This window comes from Macrotis lagotis, chromosome X, assembly GCF_037893015.1.
Source record: "Macrotis lagotis isolate mMagLag1 chromosome X, bilby.v1.9.chrom.fasta, whole genome shotgun sequence".
NCBI lineage: Eukaryota > Metazoa > Chordata > Mammalia > Peramelemorphia > Peramelidae > Macrotis > Macrotis lagotis.
Genome location: NC_133666.1, coordinates 701293610 through 701316610, shown reverse-complemented (window position 1 = coordinate 701316610; position 23001 = coordinate 701293610). Strand labels below are relative to the sequence as shown.

General features: G+C 42.7%; 2 protein-coding genes and 1 non-coding gene across 3 annotated transcripts in view; all 3 read left to right on the top strand.

Annotated features, from left to right (window-relative positions):
* Window positions 1-16254, top strand: part of LOC141497221 (uncharacterized) — a 42641-nt gene extending 26387 nt beyond the window's left edge. Inside the window, 1 exon segment of the mRNA XM_074199869.1 lies at window positions 14670-16254. Within this exon segment, the coding sequence (XP_074055970.1) occupies window positions 14670-16065 (1396 nt within the window). The 3' untranslated portion in view covers window positions 16066-16254.
* On the top strand, window positions 3023-11829 carry LOC141497210 (putative KRAB domain-containing protein ZNF788). Its single transcript, XM_074199857.1, has 3 exons — window positions 3023-5543; window positions 7566-7692; window positions 11626-11829. The coding sequence occupies exons 1-3, from the start codon at window positions 5511-5513 to the stop codon at window positions 11718-11720; spliced, it is 255 nt and encodes an 84-aa protein (XP_074055958.1). The 5' UTR covers window positions 3023-5510; the 3' UTR covers window positions 11721-11829.
* A 3711-nt stretch (window positions 16255-19965) lies between the features above and the next one.
* On the top strand, window positions 19966-20072 carry LOC141503608 (U6 spliceosomal RNA). Its single transcript, XR_012472954.1, has one exon. It is a non-coding gene; the product is annotated as a U6 spliceosomal RNA (small nuclear RNA).
* The last annotated feature ends 2929 nt before the right edge of the window (window positions 20073-23001 follow it).

Sequence of the window (23001 nt, the reverse complement as noted above, 5' to 3'; positions counted from 1 at the left end):
TTTATTAATTTCTCCTTTAACTTTTAGAATTTCTAATTTGGCATTTAACTGGGGGTTTTTAATTTGTTCTTTAATTTTTTTAGTTCCATATTTAGTTCATTCATTTCCTCTTTCTCTAATTTATTCGTATATGCTTTTAAAAATATACTATATCCTTGACAGTCACCTTGAGTGTATCTCATAGATTTTGGTATGTTGTTTCATTATTGTGACTATCCAATAATTATTTGTAAAATTTGTTGTTTGATCCACTCATTCTTTAAAATGAGGTTATTTAGTTTCCAATTAATTTTGGGTCTATATCACCCTGGCCCAATATTGCATGTGATTTTTATTGCATTGTGATCTGAGAAAGATGTATTCACTATTTCTGCCTTCCTGCAGTTGATCAATAGGTTTTTATGTCCTAGTACATGGTCAGTTTTTCTGTAAGTTTTATGTACTGCAGATAAGAAAGTATATTCCTTTCTATCCCCATTCAATTTCCTCCATAAGTCTATTATGTCTAGGTTTTCTAACAATCTTATTTACCTCAACTTCCTTCTTGTTAATTTTTGGTTAGATTTATCTAAGTCTGAGAGTGGGAGGTTGAGGTCTCCCACTAATAGAGTTTTGCTGTCTATGTCTTCCTTCAACATGTTCTCTAAGAATTTGGATGCTATACTATTGGCTGCATACATATCTAGTACTGAAATCACTTTATTGCCTATGGTACCTTTTGGGAGGATATAGTTTCCTTCCTTATCTCTTTTAATGCTATCTATTTTTGCAGCTGCTTTGTCTGAGATAAGGATTGCTACCCCTGCTTTTTTTCACTTCAGCTGATGCAAAATACATTTTGCTCTAACCTTTTACCTTTACTCTATATGTATCTCTCTGCTTGAAATGAGTTGTTTTTTTTTTTTTAGGTTTTTGCAAGGCAAATGGGGTTAAGTGGCTTGCCCAAGGCCACACGGCTAGGTAATTATTAAGTGTCTGAGACCAGATTTGAACCCAGGTACTCCTGACTCCAGGGCCAGTGCTCTATCCAGTGCACCACCTAGCTGCCCCCAAATGAGTTTCTTGTAAGCAGCATATTATAGGATTCTGGTTTTTAATCCACTTTGCTATTTGCTTACATTTTAAGGGAGAGTTCATCCCATTCACATTGAAAGTTGTAATTACTAACCCTTTATTGTCCTTCATGTTATCTTCCTTTCCCCTTTTTTCCCTTTCTCCACATTGCCTTGTATTTTGTTTCTGAATACTGCCACCTTAAGTGTGTTTGCTCTCCTATATCCAAGCCCCTCTCCCATTTTTCCCCTTTCCCCCTTCTTCCTTCCTTTCCTTCTCTTGTTTTCCCCTTTCCTCCCCCTCCACTTTTAACACTTTAAAGGCAAGATAAGTTTTGTAACTTAACTGAGTGTATTTATGTTGATTTTAAGCCACTCTGAAGAGAGTAAGATTCAGGTGGTTCTCACCTCCTCCCTTTTTCTCCTCTAATGCAATAAGTCCTTTGTACCTCTTAATGTAACGAGATATACCCCATTCAGTCTCCTCCCTCCTCCCATCTCTTTACTATCCTTTTTTTTTTTTGCAAGGCAATGGGGTTAAGTGTCTTGCCAAAGGCTACACAGCTAGTTAATTGTCTGAGGAGGGATTTGAACTCCAGTACTGCTGACTCCAGGGCTGGTGCATTATCCACTGCACCACCTAGCCACCCCAGGTATTGTTTTTAAATTATTCTTAGTCACAAAAAGTTCATGAGTGTCCATCACTTCTGGCTAAGCATATTTTTCCTAGTAGAATTACATTTATTGAGAGTTATTAGAATGTCTCCCAGGAAATGATATAGCCCATTTCATCTTATTGGATAACAGTTTCTTGAGTAAATCATGAGTGTCCATTTCTTCTGGCTAATTAAATTCTCTTTAATAGAGCTACAATTCTCAAGTTGTTAAAAAGTCTTTTTCCCAGGTAGGGATATAGCCAATTTCATCTTATATGAAACAGAAGTTCTTTTTTTTTTCTCTCCCCCCCATTGTTTTTTTTTTTTTGCCTTTTCATGTTTTTCTTGAGTCTCCTGTTTGAAGTCAAAATTTTTTATCAAGCTCTGGTCTTTTCATCAGGAAAAGTTTGAAGTCTCCTATTTCATTAAATATCCACCTTTTTCCCTGGAAGAGAAGGCTCTGTTTTCTGGATAATGGATTCTTGGCTACATTCCAAGCTCCCTTGCTCTTCAGGAATATCTCACTCCAGGCCCTTCGATCCCTTAATGTTGATGCAGCCAGGTCCTGTGTAACCCTTTCTGTGACTCCTTGGTATTTAAATTGTTTCTTTGTGGCTACTTGCAATATTTTCTCTTTTATCTCATCATTCTGGAATTTTGCTACAATATTCTTTGGCGTTTTCATATTCTTTCTTTTTCTTTTTTTTTTTTTTAGGTTTTTGCAAGGCAATGGGGTTGAGTGGCTTGCCCAAGGCCACACAGCTAGTCATTATTAAGTGCCCGAGGCCGGATTTGAACCCAGGCGCTCCTGACTCCAGGGCCGCTGCTTTATGGCCAACTAGCCCCCCATATATTCTTTCAATAACTGTTTTACCCTCTGGGTAAATGACGTCAGGGCTCTCAGGCCCCGCCCCTCCGCCTTGGCTGGCCAATGAAAGCTTCCGCTCGGGCGGGGCGGGGCGCGGCACCACAGGACGCAGGCGCAGTCGCACTCGCAGCTTCCGTCCTCCCGCACAGTGCCGCAGGCCGGGCCGGGCCGGGCCCCAGGCCGCGGCTCCTCCCCGGCCCCCTCCAGGCGGCCCCCACTCACCCCGGCCCGAGCCTCCCGCGGGCGGCGGCGGAGAACGAACCCCTTGGAGCCTAGAGGCGCCAACGCGCGGCCGAGACGGCGGAGCCGGGGGCGCCCGGAGGGCGGCAAGCCCGGGGCCGGAAGTGGCGCCCAGGAAAGGGGCGGGACGTCCGGTCCGGCCTTCCTTCCGGCGCGTGAGTGGGGCTGCGTGGGGCGGGGCTCTCCGGGGCGGGGCGCGGGGCCGCGCGGTGTCCGCAGCCCGTGGCCCCCAGGGGCCGGCCAGGCCGCCCGGCCGCGGTGCTTCTGCCTCGGGGGCTCCGGGGGCGTCCGGGGAGGAGCCAAGCGCGTTGGGGGCGCGGCCGGGCCGGGAGGCCTCGGCCCGGGGGCACGGGGCGCCGCAGCCCGAGGCGGCCGCCCCGAAGGCGGACTCCGAGCCCCTTGGCCGGCCGGCTGCAGCCGCGTGCACGGAGGCCTCTCCGGCGGTTACTGTGCCTGAATTCCCGAGAGACGGCCCGGAGTTGGCCATGGGCCCGCGATCATCCGTGCCCCATGTCACTCGCCTCGAAGCCACGGAAGGCCGTAGTTGTGACTCAGCTGACGTTCGTAGGCGCCACGTCCTCTAGGAGAAGAAAAGGCATTTCCGGCGATGGAGAGCAGGGCCCTGGCCCTGGCTGTGGTTAGAGGATCTGGGACTTCGGAGGCTGCACCGTGGGACAAGGAAGACCCTCCCAGAGCAGGCTGGGGGGAGCAGGCGGGCTTTGAACTGAGAATGCTCTGCTTTCCGGCCTTTGCTGGCTCCTTTTGCCCTTGGGTGTAATTCTCCTTAATCCAACTTTACGTTGAGAGTCTTCCAGGTCTGCCTGGAGCAGCCCTCCCTCCAACCAAGCTACGGGATGAGCCCACCCTCCCCCATGCCCCTAATTGTAATCCAGAGACCTAATCCCTTCCAGACTTCCTGGCTCACCCTCCCTGTTTTCAATTAGATCACACTTTTCCCAGACTTGGAATTTTGCCCTTAAGAATCCAGGAGGTTTGATTATAACCTTCCTATCAGGACTCAGGTGGCCTGCTTCCCTGTCCTCACCTTTTGGTTAGAAATTCATTTGTCCTGCCTTCCAACCCCTCTCCCTTGCTGAATCCAGGAGTCTTGCCTTCCCCTCCCTAGGACCCCACCTTGCACATAGTAACCAATGCCCCTTCCTGCCACGGATGGCCTGCTTCATTGGCAGGGCTTCACGGGGTGCTGAATAAAGACACATGAGTTTTTTTGTTGCTCAAAAGGCCACAAGGAATGATAACTCTGCTCCCCAAGTCACATAGCCATTTCCGTGTGCTTTGGAAACTCCCTCTGTTCTCAGGATCCTTATCTGGCATTGCGTAAATCATCTAGGGTTCATGGAGAACTGCTAGGGAGCATTCTTGGAGCAGGATTCCCAGGGGAACAGGCACGAGCTAAGGTCCAGCCTGGATTATGGATCACACTCTGCTCCAGTCCTCTGTACTTTCCTATTCTCCAGCTCCTCATCTGAACCCGTGGCTCTTGGACTGTGTCCCCATCAGACCCTGTACATGTATCTCTCTATCTCCAGTTTCCTAGCCTAGGTTCTCCCAGAGGTCCCAGCAGGCCTCCCTGCTTCCTTGTTAAACTTCAGGACACAATCCTCCTGCCTTCCCAGACTCAGGGTCCACCTGCAACCTTCTGTCAATCCCTGAACTTCAAGCCAGGAGGTCTTTTAGAATGTCTGCCAGATTATCCTTCTGGTCCCCCTTACCCAACTCTCCTACCTGTCTGCCTCAACTTCTTTCTGAGGGCTCAGCATGAATTCCAGACCAGATTTTCCCTCCCAGCCTCTGGCTTCCCCTGCTCATTTTCTGGAGGCTCCATTCCAGAGCTTCACCAGCCTCAGACTTCCCTGGCTTGGCTCCTGTCTAGTCTGTGGTCCAGGTATACTTTAGCTGGGGAGAGAGATGTGGGGAAGGCAAAGGAGCAGTTGGAGGGAGAGCCCTGACCCAGAAGTCAGTGAAGCTCTGCCTGGTCACATCCCAACTGAGATTTCCTGCCTCTTATGCTAAATGGGTCTGTAGGAGGATGGGCAGAGGAGGGGCAAAAAAGGGGAGGACTAAAAGGAGGGTGGGAGGTAGTCTTCCTTTTTTGGATCATCTTCATTACCAAACCTGATCCTCCCTGCTGTCTGCTTGACTCCCTTCCTTTGGAAGTTGGAGTCTCAATGCTGGGGCAGGGCCTGGCCCTTTATAAATCCCTGTTAGTTAGCCTTCCAGAAGAGAAGGAAAGGCCTCTCCCTCTCTAGAATCCTAACTTCCAGTTCAGCTTTTAGAGGCCCAAGTGGGTACTGAGTCAAATGCAGACCCCACAGTAGAAAATAAGTTAGAACAGTTTTAATATAAAGGTTCAGCAATAATAATCACCAGAATATGAACACAAAGGTGGGCACCATGGGACTAAGACTAGGGGAGTGGGGTGGGTTTTGGGTTTTTTTTTTTTTAATTCTTAGAAGGGTGGAGCTTTCCCAGACTGGGAAGTCAGAGAATTAAACCTTGCTTCAGTGTGAGCTCTCATAGTAAGAATTTTGGTTGTTTCATTTGTGTCCACAATGTGTGGGGGAGGCTGAACTCCAAGGTATGGAAAGACCAAGGGCAAGGTAGAGGAACATTAGAAAGAGGAATTACTTTGATTACTTTGCTGCCTACCTAGGGAGCCTGGATTCATAGGGAATGGCCCCAGGGAGCCTCAGCACCCCACCTCAGGTGAGTACAATCTAACCCCAGACTAGAACAAGGGGAGCAACCCAACCCATTTCTATAGACACGGGGAATGGTCTAGGACATTTGGCAATGCCTTCCTTATTGATCCTTTACCAAAAAGTAATCATGAAATAGAATGCAGGAGTCGCCACACTGCCCTGCATTCTTCTGTGGTTTAAACTGATTCGTTTGGGCCTTGGGGTCTTGAGCACTGAGACCCCCCCCCACACTCAAAATTGGTGCCCTGCCTGTTTATTTTTAATTTCTCCCATATTGTAACTAACTTTCAAGGACCACTTCATGAATAATTCTTTCTTAGACATCTGGTCTTTCCTCTCCCTGCCTGCCTAGCATAGGGGCTCTCTCTCATACACAAAGGCACACATAGCAACACACACATTCTCCCCACACCCCCATTCCCACTTCTTTCTGGTTTCTTTGACCAAGTTATACTCATTTCACCTCAAGGTTCCAGAAAAGACCCTTCACAGACAGAACCCAGAAGGCAGAAACAGCTCTTGTCCTTTGTGGTCTTGTCCTCAGAGCAGACACTGTCCTCTGGGTGTTGCTCCTGTCCTTGTGTGTCAAGATCACATAATACTTCTCAGGACTCTCAAAATTTCTTTTTTGAAAATATATTTCCCTAAATGATATCTTGAAAGAATTTAATAATTTTAAAAAAAGGTTTCAGTTTTTTTGGGTTTTTTTTTAGGTTTTTACAAGGCAAATGGGGTTAAGTGGCTTGCCGAAGTCCTTATAGCTATGTACTTATTAAGTGTCTGAGGCCAGGTTTGAACTCAGGTCCTACTGACTCTAGGGCTGGTGCTCTATCTACTGCACCACCTATCCGCCCCATAAAATTTTCAGTTCTATACTCTAACCTTGTCTGTCCCTCCTCACTACCCTCCCTGAAATGATAATCGGATATGGGCTATATATGTGCAATCATGAAAAATATTTCCATTCTAGTCATTTTTATACATAACCTGTTATTTCTTATACCACAGTAATATTTGTTCACATGTGGTACATTCATGTACCAAAGTAATTTTTCCATTCCCCAGTTGATAGATATCTTCTTCTTTCCTAATTCTCAGCCACTACAAAATGAGATGCTATAAATGTTTTTGTACAAACAGATCTTTTTCCCTTTCTTGAATGTCTTTTGGTAATAGACCCAGCAGTAATATTCCGAGATCAATGGATATGCACAATTTTTAACCATTTGAGCTTTAGTTCCAAATTACTCTTCAAGATGTTTGGAATCCTTTTCATCAGTTCATTCTCTGCTAACAGATAGCATCTTTATTCATATGTCATTTATGTTATCTTGGGTATTTATAATAGAAAAATTATATTTGGTCAAGGTCATTTTTCAAACAGTATTGTGTCCAATGTTCTCCTGGTTCTGCTCATTTCATTCTTCATTATTCTTGCAAGTCTTTCCATGTTTTTCCAAAATCTTAGAGCTTATCACTTCACACAGCACAGCCATGTTCCATCACATTTCATATACTACTACAACTTGTTCAGTCATTCTCAAGGGATAGGCATCCCTGATATTTTTGTACCTTTCCCACTGCAAAGAGAACTTCTACAAAATTTTAGCACACATGGGTAATTTTCTTTTATCTTTCTGACTTATACCATCATTGTCCGAAACTACATCTCGTATGTGGTCTTATAAGGAAGAATTTCCCATCACCCGTCCCCTTTTACCTCCATACATTCATCTGCTACCTCACAGATAGAAAACAAATTTGTGGTCTGATGCCACAGGGAGACACCTTTCATTGCAAGACATTTCTCAGTTTTATTCTCACTGAACATATAAAATGCTTGTCTCAAAATCCCATCAGTCACTTATTGACTGTGCCTTCCAGAGCTGTCTGCCTCTCATGTGGGGTTTGACCTCTGGACAAATCCCTTTCTGTGCTTCAGTTTCCTCCTAGAATTGATGAGAGCTGGACTCTTTAGTTCTGAGGAGTCTTTTAGCTCTTCATTTGATGACTTTTGATGGTTTAGGAGTTGGTGTCATTCAAGGATGTGGCTGTGGACTTCACCCAGGAGGAATGGAGTCTCTTGGACCCTCATCAGAAGAAGTTGTACAAGAAGGTCATGCTAGAGAATGCCCGGAACCTGCTCTCCATGGGTGAGGATGCTTCCACTGGTAACCCTGAGTCTGCAGTCAATGGGAATGTCTTCATTCCTTTCTGGTTTGGAACACTAGATTAATTTAGATTGAAACGTTCATGTTTCCTGTGGCCAAGTTCCTGTCTCCTTCAAAAGTCTGGGTTTCCTGAAAATATCCTTGCATTGTTGGCTAGGAACCTGAGATTCTTGCTTTGTTCCTCCTGAAGCTTCCTCTGACCAGTTTTAAGAAGCTTCAAGTCAAAGATCAAATCATTTTGGAAGCATCTCTGATATGTAACCAGTCTCAGAGACAGTTCAGTTTATCTTCTCTTTGGACATGAGTTTTGTCAGATGTCTGAAGACTCTTCAGGGAACTTTTTAGTGCAACCCCGAGTCTGTCGGATGGGTCTGGTATTTGGAATATTGTCCTTTTCAATAAGAATATATCTGTAGTTCACCATTCTCAGTTTCCCATTTATAGCAAATTTGTCCTTAATCTTCCTTAATAATGTTTCTGATATCTAGGACAGATAGTGTGTAATGAAAGAAAGGATGTGTTTTCATCTATTATTGGCCAGCTGCTATGCCCCGTGCTTTCTTTGCAATATGTCACTTTATCATGATTTTAACCTTTCAAGTTCAGTCATTATTATTCCCATTTGATAATTAAGGAAACTGAGGCAAATGGTGTTGGGGGCGGGGGGAAGAGGCTTGGTGGTCACTCAGAAGGGATAAAATAATCCCATTATAAAGGAATGTTACAGAACTCGGCCCCTCATTGTTTAAGAGTTCATGGGAGGGAGGACAGGGGGGATAAAAGTGTCTGCTGAGAGGTGGGGAGAAGCGGGAATGTGATCACAGAAGAATAAAGACTCATGACCCACCTCAGGCGCTCTGTCTGGTTCTTCCCCCATCAAAGAGTGGGGGCCGGAGGTACCCCGAAGACTCACCACGCGTTGGACTGGTGAGTAAGAGGACGGACTAGCATTAAGAAGCCGGCGTTGTAAATAAAAACCCGGCAAGTGGTGCCGAAACCCGGGACCTGATTTTGCTAGGGAACGTCTGAATCCGCTGGTCGGATTCTCCAGACAGCCTCGGTCGTTTCCGACCGGGAGGAAGGAGAGGGCGTTTACTCTCAGATATTGCCTGAAGGACATACCCCTATTGTGTTGACTATGCTTTCTTTCTCTCCCCTTTCTCCTTCTGCTCTAATCACGCTCCTTGCCGTGCTGGCCTGTCTGATTGTGCCCTGCTTCCTCCTTCTCTTTTGCCGAACGGGAACTTTGCAGTTCTGCCACCTGTTAGGATTGCAGCCTCGGCTAGTAGACAGCATGGGGGGCCGGAATAGTATTCCCGCCTTTGAGCCGGAGGAAAAAGAGGCTGTTGCAGTGCAGCTTTATAAACTCTGCGCTAAGCATGGCTGTAAATTACCTATCAAGACGTGCCGTGCTTTTGTTGAGAATATCTGGAACATCTGCCCTTGGGTGCAACATAGTGGGATCCAACCAGATAAATGGAAGGTGGTAGGGCAGCAGATGGCCTCCTATGATGACACCTGCCCGGGAAAACTGACCCCCAAGGATTTTACAGTGTATAAGATAGTGGATGCAGCCCTGCATCCCCAGAAGGTGACTTTGGCACGAACAATCAGCACTCAGGTGGGTAGCTCGTTGGCGGGATCGGATTCAGAGGGCTCAGAGGAAGAGGGAAGGCCACCCCCTCCCCTGTATCCGTGGGAGGAACTTAGAAGAAACAATGGGGGAAAAAGGGGCCCCCAGGGAGAAGATTCAGGGCCGGAAGTTTCCGAGCGCGGGAAGGGAGGGGTGCAAACAGTCCTCAGGGGTGGCAGGAAGAGGAGCGTGAGTAGGTGGGACCGGGAGGCTGCTGACGAGGAGGGAGAAGTCCGCGCTGATTGGACAGCTGCCGCGCCCCAGGCTTGGCGGCCCAGCCAGGAAACAGAGGCAAAAAATCCCCCGTGTTCCTTGTCCGCCCTTCAGAGATCCCCTCAAGGGCTCCGCCCATCCGGCCTACTTGCCACCAGTGCCTCCATAGCTATAGAGAAAGGGGAGGAGGTGGACTGGGATGACTGGGGCCTCTACCCGGTATTTACGGACCCCCTTACCGGAGCCCGAGACTACCGCCCTGTCCCTTTTAAGATGCTTGAGGAACTTAAGGAGGCCGTGACTAAATACGGCCCAAGCTCCCCTTATGTAAAAAGACTGATGCAAAACCTCTTTGCTACGCACCCTTGGACCCCTGCTGACTTTGACGAAATTGCAGCCGCGTGCCTGGATGCCTCCTCATATTTAGCTTTAAGGCTCAGGCCCGCAGAGAGGCCTCTAAGCAGGCAAAATCCCGGGGTTATACTCCCCTGGATTTAGCCATTGACCTCCTGTGTGGAACTGGAGCCTATACTGACCCTGCCGTTCAGGCCCAGTATGGCCAGTTTGAGCTAGAGACTGTTAAAGAAACACATGTTGCAGCTTGGGATAAGATTGGAGCCATGAAAGGGGGGAGAGCCACACAGAAGTTGGTTGGGCTGAAGCAGAGAGCAGATCAGACACCCCTCTCATTTGTGAACGAGGTTAAAGAGACCTTGATTAATGCCCAACCCTACGGGGTGAGAGGAATTTCTTTCTTTTTCAGGCCTTCTGATCGTCGTAGGGATCCTTGGAGGTGCTCCATCTGAAGGAAATCCGACATGGGGAATACTCCGAGTTATTCCCTCTCCCCTTCCGGTAGCACAGAACTCCCCGATCTACCCTCGCCTGCTAGTGACCAATACATCGATGGGGCTCCCTTCTGCCTCGGTGGGGCCCCTCATGTGTGGCCACAGGGGAAGACATCGAGGATCCCATACCATGGAGGGATTGCCAGATGGCGGGAGGGTACCCCCTTGAGGGTGAACAAGGACGCTGATTCTGGGAATCACCCTACTTGTTGTCTGTTTCTGCCGCCTAGCTAACAGAGGGGCTATATGCTTCTTACTCAGAAAGCCTTCATGGCCATGGAGACGGGGGAGGATCCCCAAGTCTGGCTAGCCGCCATGCATGACATGTGACACCTAGGGGTAAGACGAGGTAAACCCCAAGACGGGCAACTTCTCCTCACCCAGCCACCTAAGACAGGCCCTGAGGGTGTCGGGCGCCTAGGACGGGCAAGGTCCTGGGTTGAAGGAGATGACCTAAGACAGGGTTCCTCGCCCCCGGCTATCAGAGGCCAGTAGAAATGACACCGCTTAAGGCTAACCTCAGCACCGCTTAAGGTCACACCAAGTGATAACCTTGTAAAACAGAAAGGGGGAGATGTTGGGGGCGGGGGGAAGAGGCTTGGTGGTCACTCAGAAGGGATAAAATAATCCCATTATAAAGGAATGTTACAGAACTCGGCCCCTCATTGTTTAAGAGTTCATGGGAGGGAGGACAGAAGGGATAAAATAATCCCATTATAAAGGAATGTTACAGAACTCGGCCCCTCATTGTTTAAGAGTTCATGGGAGGGAGGACAGGGGGGATAAAAGTGTCTGCTGAGAGGTGGGGAGAAGCGGGAATGTGATCACAGAAGAATAAAGACTCATGACCCACCTCAGGCGCTCTGTCTGGTTCTTCCCCCATCAAAGAGTGGGGGCCGGAGGTACCCCGAAGACTCACCACGCGTTGGACTGGTGAGTAAGAGGACGGACTAGCATTAAGAAGCCGGCGTTGTAAATAAAAACCCGGCAAAATGGAGGTTAAGTGTTTTTCAAGGTGCACAGCTAATAACTGTCTAAGGTAGGATTTACCCTCTGGCATTTCTCACTTGAGGCCCAGGATTCTGTACTGCATTGTCTGCTTCCTCTAATTTCTTGATAATGGTAAAAGTGTGATGAGGCCATCGCTCTGTGAAGAAGGTTCACCACAACCAAATTTCCTGATTCCAATCTTCTATGATGTTCTTTCTTATCTCTCCTCAGAACTCAACAAATTAATTCTCAGAGACTGTACTTCAGGAATCCTGGGGACCACCCTGTGGTTCTTTCTTAGGTCCTCCAAGAATTGCCAGAAATAAGAGACAAGAAATAGAAATGGAATATTCCTTGAGTTTGCCAGCAGTGGAATCTCAACTAATGAGGCAAAGACTCCCCAGAGGGACAGTAAACAGATTTCTATATGATTGAGTGAGTGAGTCTTAGGATAGACAACAGGGGAAAAGCCAAATCATCAAGGTTCTTGTTTCTATGACTTGAGGATGATCTTGTGCAGTAACCCTTTGGCACTTGACAGGATGAGTTGGGGGCAGAGGGTTTGGCCATTTTTCAGAACAGCACTTCCTATTTGGGGTTAATTACACACATGTAAGGCAGATAACAGACTCCTAAGTATTAAGAAAATGGAGAAGTTCCCAAAATGCAGCAAGGTTACATTGACAACCCCTTAGAAAATTGCAAGTTTCTTTTTATCTTCATTCATAATTGATTCTTCTTCCCAGGACTTCCAGTTAGCAAACAAGATGTGATCTCTTATTTTGAACAAAAGGAAGCTCCATGGATGCTGCAGGAAGAAGACCTGAAGACCTGCTGTGGAAGTGAGTGAGATGGAGGCAGCTGGATGAGAGCCCTGATTACAAGAGGTTTCTGTGTGTTGTAATCAATCCCGTGCTACCTTTGGGCATGTGAAGTCTCACTTCAGGATTTTTTTTTCAGTTATTTCGTAGCAGGACGTTCTTGGGCCTCTCACTAAACCTTTGACTTTAGTTTCTTCATCTGCAATATGAGGGAGTTGGATTCCATGGCCTGTTCAGTTGTAGGAGTCAAGCTGTCATGGAGCCCAGAATCTCGTATCCAAATGAGCAGACACAGAAATGAGAATGTTCAGGAATGCAAATTCGTGTAGTGAAATGGGAAATAAGGGATAATAAGGGAAAAGGATAACAGTTTAAGAACAACAGAATGGGCAGGAAGTCATCAAAATGGAAACATTTAACTAGAACTTTTATATCACCTATTTGTGTAAATAAATTTTCTCTCATTTTATCCTTATGAGAATCCTAAATTTTAATACCATAATCATGACTATTTTACAGATAGCTAAACTGATGCAATAATATTCATATACAAAGCGTCCTATTCATTACATTATTTGTTCCATTCTAGTTTTTAAAGAGAATATGGTGAAAATGCTCAGATATATGAGATGGAAAAATGTATATAATATTTGTCATGTTCCCTCTGAGGAATGGAAAGTCAACCTTTTTAAACTTTTAGACTACTGAAAGTATATGCTAATTATTTTTAAAATGATTGATTTTTCTGTTGTTTCATGACCAGTGGTGAACTTGACACATGTCCTTGCAGGTCATTTGCAGACACGGGTTGTTTTTTTTTTAATTTTCAAAACAGCTTTTGAAAGGACTTTTTCAGATGCAATTTCATTTTGCTTCTACTGATAAATGGGCTGCCCATTCCCTGAAACTCCACTGAATGATTAACTCCTCTTGCCAAACCAATTCCATTGAGAATTCTCTATTTAGAATAAAAGTAACATAAACAGTGGAGAAGTTCAAATTAGAGAATACCAGCATTTCAGCCGTGTCTTCCTGATCATGATACTTTGGAATCACTGCAGAATCACAGCTATAACGATTCAAATATACAATCACTTGTTGTCCCAGTGTATAAATGTCTGTGTGGGCCAATTGGACAGTTATTTACTGCTTCACTTACCATTGACAAGTTTTTTTATTAATTTTATTTTTATATTAGGCAATGGGGTTAAGTGACTTGCCCAAGGTCACATAGCTAGGCAGTTATTAAGTTTCTGAGGCTGGCTTTGAACTCAGGTACTCCTGACTCCATAGCCAGTACTCTATCCACTGCACCACTTAGCTGCCCCCCCCCCCACAAGTTTTTAACTAATCCCTTGGGACATTGTCTCAATTCTTTTTTTTTTAGGTTTTTTTTTTGTAAGACAAATGGGGTTAAGTGGCTTGCCAAAGGCCACACAGCTAGGTAATTGTTAAGTGTCTGAGGTTGGATTTGAACCCAGGTACTCCTGACTCCAAGGCCGGTGCTCTATCCACTGCACCACCTAGCTGCCCCTATTGTCTCCATTCTTGATGGGATGTGAACTTCCATATGGGAAGAGGACTAATTGTGAAGCATATTGTCAACATCCTTATTAAAAAAATGATAAATTTAATGTGCTCTATGACATGCATAGTTTCATATTTAAGAAATTCTTTGTATTTTTTGAATTCTCTACTTTAGGGAGCAGGGATGGTATGAAATCTTAAATAAGAAAAAAGTAACGGTAATTCCATCTTATACCTCAGTTAAAGATAAAAATGTTGTTGGCATTCTACATGATCTCAGATACTGAAACAAAAAAAATCATTTAAAAGTTATCTCTAGGGAAATTACTTTATGCATTCAGGTAGGGTGGATCATGAAATAATTTGAATATTTAGTATCTGTACAAGAGTCATTGTTTCCATAATGAAAGTATTGGAAATGCAGACAATGAAAGGAAAGTGGAAAGATTGAAAGTGGATTCAATTTGTTGATTACTGTGAACAGAGTGTGCCCATCCACAGGGCTTGTGTCCTCAAGTTAAGAGGCCATTCTGAACTCATGGCCAAGTTTGAATGCCATGAGAATGCTGGCCCTGCCAGCATCACCTGTTTATTGTCAGTAACCACTGAGCATGTGTTTGCAATGCTTCATAAATTAAATAAGTCTTTGGATATGAGTTACAGACATCAAAAATTAATTGATTCTTCCCAGGCAAGGCTGAAGTATGTTTTTTCTTTACCTAGGGAAATAAAAAGTAAATGAGTTCTACCAATTGTGGGAAGAGGATAGAAATATAAATGTGCGTGAAGTGTCTGAGTATATTTGTTTCTTTTAGAGGAAATTATCAGATTTGAGATGAAGGAGACAACTGGAAAGCTGAACCTTTCTGTGGAAGAAACTCAGAAGCAAGGAGTCATAAATGACAGTCCCTGTGACTTCACCAGGAGGGAATTCTGTGCTCCACATGAGAAAATTCAAACCAGAGAGAAACCATATGAATGTAAGCTCTGTGGAAAATCTTTTATAGGGAAGGTTAGCCTTACTGCACATCAGAGAGTCCATCCTGGATTGAAAACTTATAAATGCAATCAGTGTGGAAAGACTTTCACTAAGAAAGTGCATCTTAATATTCATCAAAGATTACACACTGGAGAGAAACCTTATGAATGCAATCAGTGTGGAAAGACTTTCACTCAGAAAGTGCATCTTAATATTCACCAGAGATTGCACACGGGAGACAAACCTTATGAATGTAATCAATGTAGAAAGGCTTTTATATCAAAAAGCAGACTTACTGCACATCAGAGTATTCACAATCAAGAGAAATTTTATGAATGTAATCACTGTGGAAAAGCTTTTACATGGAAGTACAGTCTTACTGAACATCAGAGAATTCACACTGGAGAGAAACTTTATGAATGTAATCAGTGTGGAAAGGCCTTTAAATATAAACTCAGTCTTACTACACATGAGAGAAACCACACTGGAGAGAAACTTTATGAATGTAATCATTGTTCAAAATCTTTTTCATGGAAGCGAAGTCTTACTGATCATCAGAGAATCCACACTGGAGAGAAACTTTATGAATGTAATCATTGTGGAAAAGTTTTTACAAGGAAGTGCAGTCTTACTCAACATCAGAGAATCCACACTGGAGAGAAACCTTATGAATGTAATCAATGTGGTAAGGCTTTTAAGTGTAAGCTCAGTCTTACTACTCATGAGAGAAGCCACACAGGAGAAAACCTTTATGACTGCAATCATTGTGGAAAGACTTTTACACGGAAGTACCATCTTACTGAACATCAGAGAATCCACACTGGAGAGAAACCTTATGAATGTAGTCAATGTGGAAAGACTTTTACACAGAAGTACCATCTTACTGAACATCAGAGAATCCACACTGGAGAGAAACCTTATGAATGTAATCAATGTGGAAAGACTTTTATACAGAAGTACCGTCTTACTGAACATCAGAGAATCCACACTGGCGAGAAACCTTATGAATGTAACCAATGTGGAAAGACGTTTACACAGAAGTACTGTCTTACTTTACATCAGAGAATCCACACTGGAGAGAAACTGTATGAATGTAATCAATGTGGAAAAACTTTTACAAGGAAGTTCAGTCTTACTGCACATCAGAGAATCCACACTGGAGAAAAACCTTTTGAATGTAATCAATGTGGAAAGGCTTATACCCAGAAAAAGCATCTTTCTAGGCATCAGAATTTCCACACTGGAGAGAAACCTTACGAATGTGATCAGTGTGGAAAGACTTTTACACAGAAGTACCGTCTTAATGAACATCAGAGAATCCACCCCAGAGAGAAGACTGTATGAATGTAATTAATGTGGAAAGACTTTTATGTGGAAGTGCAGTCTTCCTGCACATTAGAGAATACATACTGGAGAGAAATCTTATGAATGTAATTAATGTGTAAAAGCTTTTTATATGGAAAAAAGGACTTACTGTTCATCAGAGAATTCACACTGGAGAGAAACTTTATGTATGTAATCATTGTGGAAAAGCTTTTACATGGAAGCACTGTCTTACTAAACATCAGAGAATCCATACTGGAGCAAAACCTTTTGAACGTAATCAATGTGGAAAAGCTTTTACTCAGATGGCCAATCTTACTGTACATCTGAGAATCCACAATACAGTGAAACATTAAGAATGTCACTGATGTGGAAAGTCTTTTATTCAGAGGCACCTTCTTACTATATATCAAAATAGTGTTATAGACTGTAAACAAGCAAAACTGCCAAATGATATCAATTCTGTTCAATGCATTTCTTTTCTTTTTTAAAAAAAATTTATTCTTTTGATTTTCTAAATAAATTGTCTTGCATTATTGGCTGCAGAAATGAACAGGTCTATCATGATTGATCATGACCCCATGTTGTCATAAGTGTGATTTATGTTGCGGTTCTGTTCTTCTCATTCAGCATCAATCCATACAAGTATTTCCAGACTTTTCTGAATATCCATCACTTCGTGATTTCTTTGAGAACAATACCATTCCATCGTATACATATACCACAATTTTTTTGTCCATTCCACAACTGATGAGCATCCACTCAATTTCCAGTTCTTAGAGCTGCTCTGAATATTTTTGTCCATGTGGCATTTTTACCCTTTTTATTGATCTCTTCAGGATATAGACCCAATAGTGGTATTGCTGGCTCAAAGCTATGTAAATTTTAATTGGGCAGAATTCCCATTTGCTCTACAGAAAGGTTGGATCAGTTCACAGCTCCACCAACAATGCATTGGTATCCCAGTTTTTCCACATCCTCTCCAACATTGATCATTTTCCTTTCTCTGCACATTGGCTAATTTGAGAGGAGAAGTGGTACCCCATAGATGCTTGCATTTGCATGTTTCTAATCAGTAAAGCAATTATTCAGAAGAGTATATGGTTTGATTTTCATAAAATTAGATGATTTTGATTTTTTCATCTGAGAAATACCTTTGTGTATCTTTTTATCTTTTCTCAATTGGGGAATGATTTGGGTTTTTTTTTTTAATACATTTGACTCAGTTCTCTATATATATTTTAGAAATGAATCCTTTGTCAGAAATACTAGTTCTGAAAATTGTGTTCCAACTTATACCTTCTTTTTAACCTTGTTTTAAGTACTTTTCCTAGTGTAAAAACTCATTCAATGTCTCCCAGATTCCTTCTATGATACCAATATGGTGCTGATACCAAAACCAAGAAGAGTCAAAAAAACAGTGAAAGAAAATATTAAGCAGGATTTATGCCAGAAATGTAGGGTTGGGTTGATATTGGGAAAACTCTCAGCATATTTGACCATATCAATAACAAGCCTAACAGAAATCATTGATTATCACAATAATTACTGGAAAAGCTGCTGACAAAATACAGCATGCATTCTACTAAAACCCCTAGAGAGCATAGGAATAAATGGAATGTTTCCTTAACTGTCTAAATCCATCAATAAGCTTTATATCTAATGGGGATAAGCTAGAAACATTCCCAGTAACATCAGGGGGAAAACAAGGGTGCCCCTGCTGATTAGATCCCCTGGGTCTGCTCCTGGTCTCCTGGGTTACATCTCTGCAGCAGAGGCCTGCCCTGGACTCTGTTCCAGTCTGACCCTTTGCAGCAGAGCTGACCTTCCAAGTTGTCCTTCACAATCCCAGGGCTAAGAGGTCTGGAAACTGCCACTGCCCCTGACCCATTTACTCTGTTGCAGTCTGGACTGTGCTGTGACCAATCTCTCTCTCTCTCTCTCTCTCTCTCTCTCTCTCTCAAATTTTATTGTTTCTCTTTTTGCCAGTGGTTTACTTTTTTTAAAAGATTTTGTTTTTTGTTTTACAATTTCCCCCCCAATCTTACTTCCCTCCCCCAACACTTCACAGAAGTCAATTTGTCAGTCTTTACATGTTTCCATGGTATACACTGATACAAACTGAATGTGATGAGAGAGAAATTATATACTTAAAGAAGAAAAATAAAATATGAGATAGCAAGATTAGACAATAAAATATCAGTTTTTTCCCAAGTTAAAGGTAATAGTTCTTGGTCTTTGTTCAAACTCCACAGATACTGGTGGTATTCTCCATTGCAGAGAGCTCCAAATTGTCCCTGATTGTTGCACTGATGGAATGAGCAAGTCCATCAAGTTTTTCGTCGCCCCCATGTTGCTCTTAGGGTATATAGTGTTTTCTGGTTCTGTTCATCTCACTCAGCATCAGGTCATGCAAATCCCTCCAGGCTTCCCTGAATTCCTGTCCCTCCAGGTTTCTAATAGAACAATAGTGTTCCATGACATACATATACCACAGTTTACTAAGCCATTCCCCAATTGAAGGACATTTACTTCATTTCCAATTCTTTGCCACCACAAACAGGGCTGCTATGAATATTTTTGTACAAGTGATTTTTTTTTGTTTTGTTTTTTTAGGTTTTTGAAAGGCAAATGGGGTTAAGTGGCTTGCCCAAGGCCACACAGCTAGGTAATTATTAAGTGTTTGAGACGGGATTTGAACTCGGGTACTCTTGACTACCAAGGCCTGTGCTTACTGTGCCACCTAGCCACCCCTACAAGTGATGTTTTTACCCTTTTTCATCATCTCTTCAGGGTATAGACCCAGTAGTGGTATTGCTGGATCAAAGGGTATGCACATTTCGGTTGCCCTTTGGGTGTAGTTCCAGATTTCTCTCCAGAAATGTTGGATGTCCCAGATTTCCCACAACCCTTCCAACAATGATCATTATCCTTTCTGGTCATATTGGCCAGTCTGAGAGGTGTGAGGTGGTAGCTCAGAGAAGCTTTAATTTGCATTTCTCTAATAAGTAATGATTTAGAACAATTTTTCATATGACTATGGATTGCTTTGATCTCTTCATCTGTAAATTGCCTTTGCGTATCCTTTGACCATTTGTCAATTGGGGAATGGCCTTTTTTTTTTAAAAAAAAATTTGACTCCATTCTTTGTATATTTTAGAAATGAGTCAGAAACATTAGTTGTAAATATTGTTTCCCAATTTACTGCAATTCTTTTGATCTTGGTTACAGTGGTGTTGTCTGTGCAAAAACTCAATTTAATGTAATTGAAATCCTCTAGTTTGTTTTTAATGATGTTCTCCAACTCTTCCTTAGTCATAAACTGTTCCCCTTTCCGTAGATCTGACAGGTAGACTAGTCCTTGATCTTCTAGTTTGCTTATAGTATTGTTTTTTATGTCTGAATCCTGTATCCATTAGGATCTTATCTTGGTAAAGGGTGTGAGGTGTTGGTCTAATCTAAGTTTCTTCCATACTACCAATTATCCCAGCAGTTTTTATCAAAGAGAGAGTTTTTATCCCAATAGCTGGATGGTAGGTTTTTCAAACAACAGATTAATATAATCGTTTCCTGCTATTGCACCTCATCTATTCCTGCCAGTGGTTTACTTTTTTTTTTTTTTTTTTAATGATTTTGCAAGGTAGTGGGGTTAAATGGCTTGCCCAAGGCCACACAGCTAGGTAATTATTATGTGTCTGAGGCCAGATTTGAACTCAGGTACTACTGACTCCAGGGCCAGTGCTTTATCCACTGCACCACCTAGCCGCCCCTAAAGGAGATTTTTAAGGTTGAATCATAACCCCAGTACATACTAAGAATTTCATCTACTTAAAGGTGGTAAGATCAAAGAACATGAATATAATCTAATCTCCTTGATTCCGAGGCAAATTCTATGTCCACTTCTCCATATTGTTTCTCTTGGTGCTCACTTCGGCAGCACATATACTAAAACTGGAACAATACAGAGAAGATTAGCATGGCCCCTGCACAGGGATGACATGCAAATTTGTGAAGCATATTGTTTCTCTTGGCTAAGTATACTGATATTAATTAGATATGTCTTAGAGAGATTCCAAAATGACTAATAAAAATCCAAAAATTGAAAGGGTTCTTGAAGTCAGTCCACTGACTATAACCTGAATTGATCCATAATTCTTTTTTATTTTTTATTTATTTTTATTTTTTATTAAAGATATTATTTGAGTTTTACAATTTTCCCCCCAATCTTACTTCCCTCCCCCACCCCCACCCCCATGGAAAGTAATCTGTCAGTCTTTGTTTCCATGTTATACCTTGATCCAAATTGGGTGTCATGAGAGAGAAATCATATTGTTAGAGAAGAGACAAGAATTCTAAGAGGTATTAAGATCGGACAATAAGATATCTGTTTTTTTCTAAATTAAAGGGAATAGTCCTTGAACTTTGCTCAAACTCCACAGCTCCTTAACTGGAAACAGATGGCACTCTTCCTTTGCAGACAGCCCAAAATTGCTCCCTATTGTTGCACTGATGGAATGAGCAAGTCCTTCAAGGTTGGTCATCACTCCCATGTTGCTGTTAGGGTATAGTGTTTCTCTGGTTCTGCTCACCTCACTCAGCATCAGTTCATGCAAATCCCTCCGGGCTTCCCTGAAATCTCGTCTCTCCTGGTTTCTAATAGAACAATAGTATTCCATGACATACATATACCACAGTTTGCTAAGCTATTCCATTTGATTTCCAATCTTTGCCACCACAAACAGAGCTGCTATAAATATTTTTGTACAAGTAATGTTTTTACCCTTTCATCTCTTCAGGATATAGACACAGTAGTAGTATTGCTGGGTCAAAGGGTGTGCACATTTTTGTTGCCCTTTGGGCGTAGTTCCAAATAGCTATCCAGAAGGGTTGGATGAGTTCACAGCTCCACCAACAGTGTGATGGTGTCCCAGATTTCCCACAACCCTTCCAACAATGATCATTATCCTTTCTGGTCATACTGGCCAATTTGAGAGGTGTGAGGTGGTACCTCAGAGAAGCTTTAATTTGCATTTCTCTAACAATTAATGATTTAGAGCATTTTTTCATATGGCTATGAATTGCTTTGATCTCATCTGTAAATTGCCTTTGCATATCCTTTGACCATTTGTCAATTGGGGAATGGCTTTTTGTTTTAAAAATGACTCAGTTCTCTGTATATTTTAGAAATGAGTCCTTTGTCAGAATCATTAGTTGTAAAGATTGTTTCCGAATTTACTACATTTCTTTTGATCTAGGTTACAGTGGTTTTATCTGTGTAAAAGCTTTTTAATTTAATGTAATCAAAATCATCAAATTGGTTTTTGGTGATGTTCTCCATCTCTTCCTTAGTCATAAACTGCTTCCCTTTCCATAGATCTGACAGGTAAACTAGTCCTTGATCTTCTAATTTGCTTATAGTATTGTTTTTTTTTAACTAGTTAACTTTATATTTTATTTTTAAACATTTAAAAACATTCCAAGAAAGGTGTTTGTAGACTTCACCAGACTGAGAAAAGGTTTCATAATACAAAAATTAAGAACCTCTGGTTTACTTTCATTGTACTTTTTGGGTATTGCTAATTTTGCATTATATTAGTTCATTCAAAATCTCACATTTCTCTGAATTTCTTAGTATTTTTTTTTTTTTAGGTTTTTGTTAGGCAATAGGGTTAAGTGGCTTGCCCAAGGCCACACAGCTACGTAATTATTAGTTGTTTGAGACAAGATTTGAACTCAGGTACTCCTGACTCCAGGGCCAGTGCTCCATCCACTATGCCACCTAGCCGCCCCTCTTCTTAGTATTTTTTTATTTTTATTTATTCTCTTCTTGTACAAACTTTTTTTATACATTAATAAAATATTCTTGTTTAAGAATAAACAGAATACCCCTCCCCCCACAAAATATAGACTCACTTGAGCGATAAAGGGGAGAGAAAAAAAAGTAAAATTAAAAAAAATAGTAATAATTGTAGGTATGGCCAGGTGACACAATGGATGGAGCCCCAGCCCTGGAACCAGGAGCACCTGAGCCCATATCTGGCCCCATACATCCAACAGTCACCCAGCCGTGTGACATGCAAGCCACCCCAAACCCAATGCCCTGCAAAAACCAAAAAAAAGAAAAAAAGACCCAAAATAAAATAATAGTAATAATAGTAGGGGTGGCTGGGTGGCAGACAAAGCATTTGCCCTTGAGCCAGGAGCACCTGGGTCTGAATCCGGCCTCAGACACCCAAAGATCACCCTGCTATGCGGCCCCAGGCAGGCCACCCAGCCCTGTTTAAGGTGCACCCCCCCAAATAATAATGATAATAAAAAATGTGCTTCATTCTGTGTTTCAACACCAACAGCTCTGTCGGAGGTGGATCACATTCTTTATGGTAAGTCCATGGCAAAAGTTACTTCCCTATTTTTCCACTGTTGCCATTGCTGATCGCAATTCCCTCCTTTCGTATTTCTCCACTACCATGTAAAATATTTTCTCTCTCCTTTCACTCTAACCCTGCTGTAGGGCAGCTGAATGGCGCAGCAGACAGATCCCTGGTCCTGGGGCCAAGAGGCCCCGAGCCCCCCTTACCACCCCTTAGGCTGAGCATCCATCTGGCCCTATGGTCCTGGACAGGCCATCCATTACCAGCCCCTTTTGTAGAAGTAAAAAGGAAAATGTGTTATATCTGATCACTCTCCCACCATGGTCCATCCTCTCATCCATCACTCACATCCCACCCTTCCCCCTGTCCCCCCCCTTCTTACTCCAGATGCCTATACCCCATTGAGTATATATGTTGTTTCCTCTCCTAGCCACCTCTGATGAGAGCGAAGATTCCCTCATTCCCCCCTTCCATATCATTGCAATATCTCATTGTAATAAAATACTTAATATAAGATATCTTGGCCTATTCCCCCTGTCCTTTTTCTTTCTCCCATTACATTTCCCTTTTTTTTTCTATTGACTCC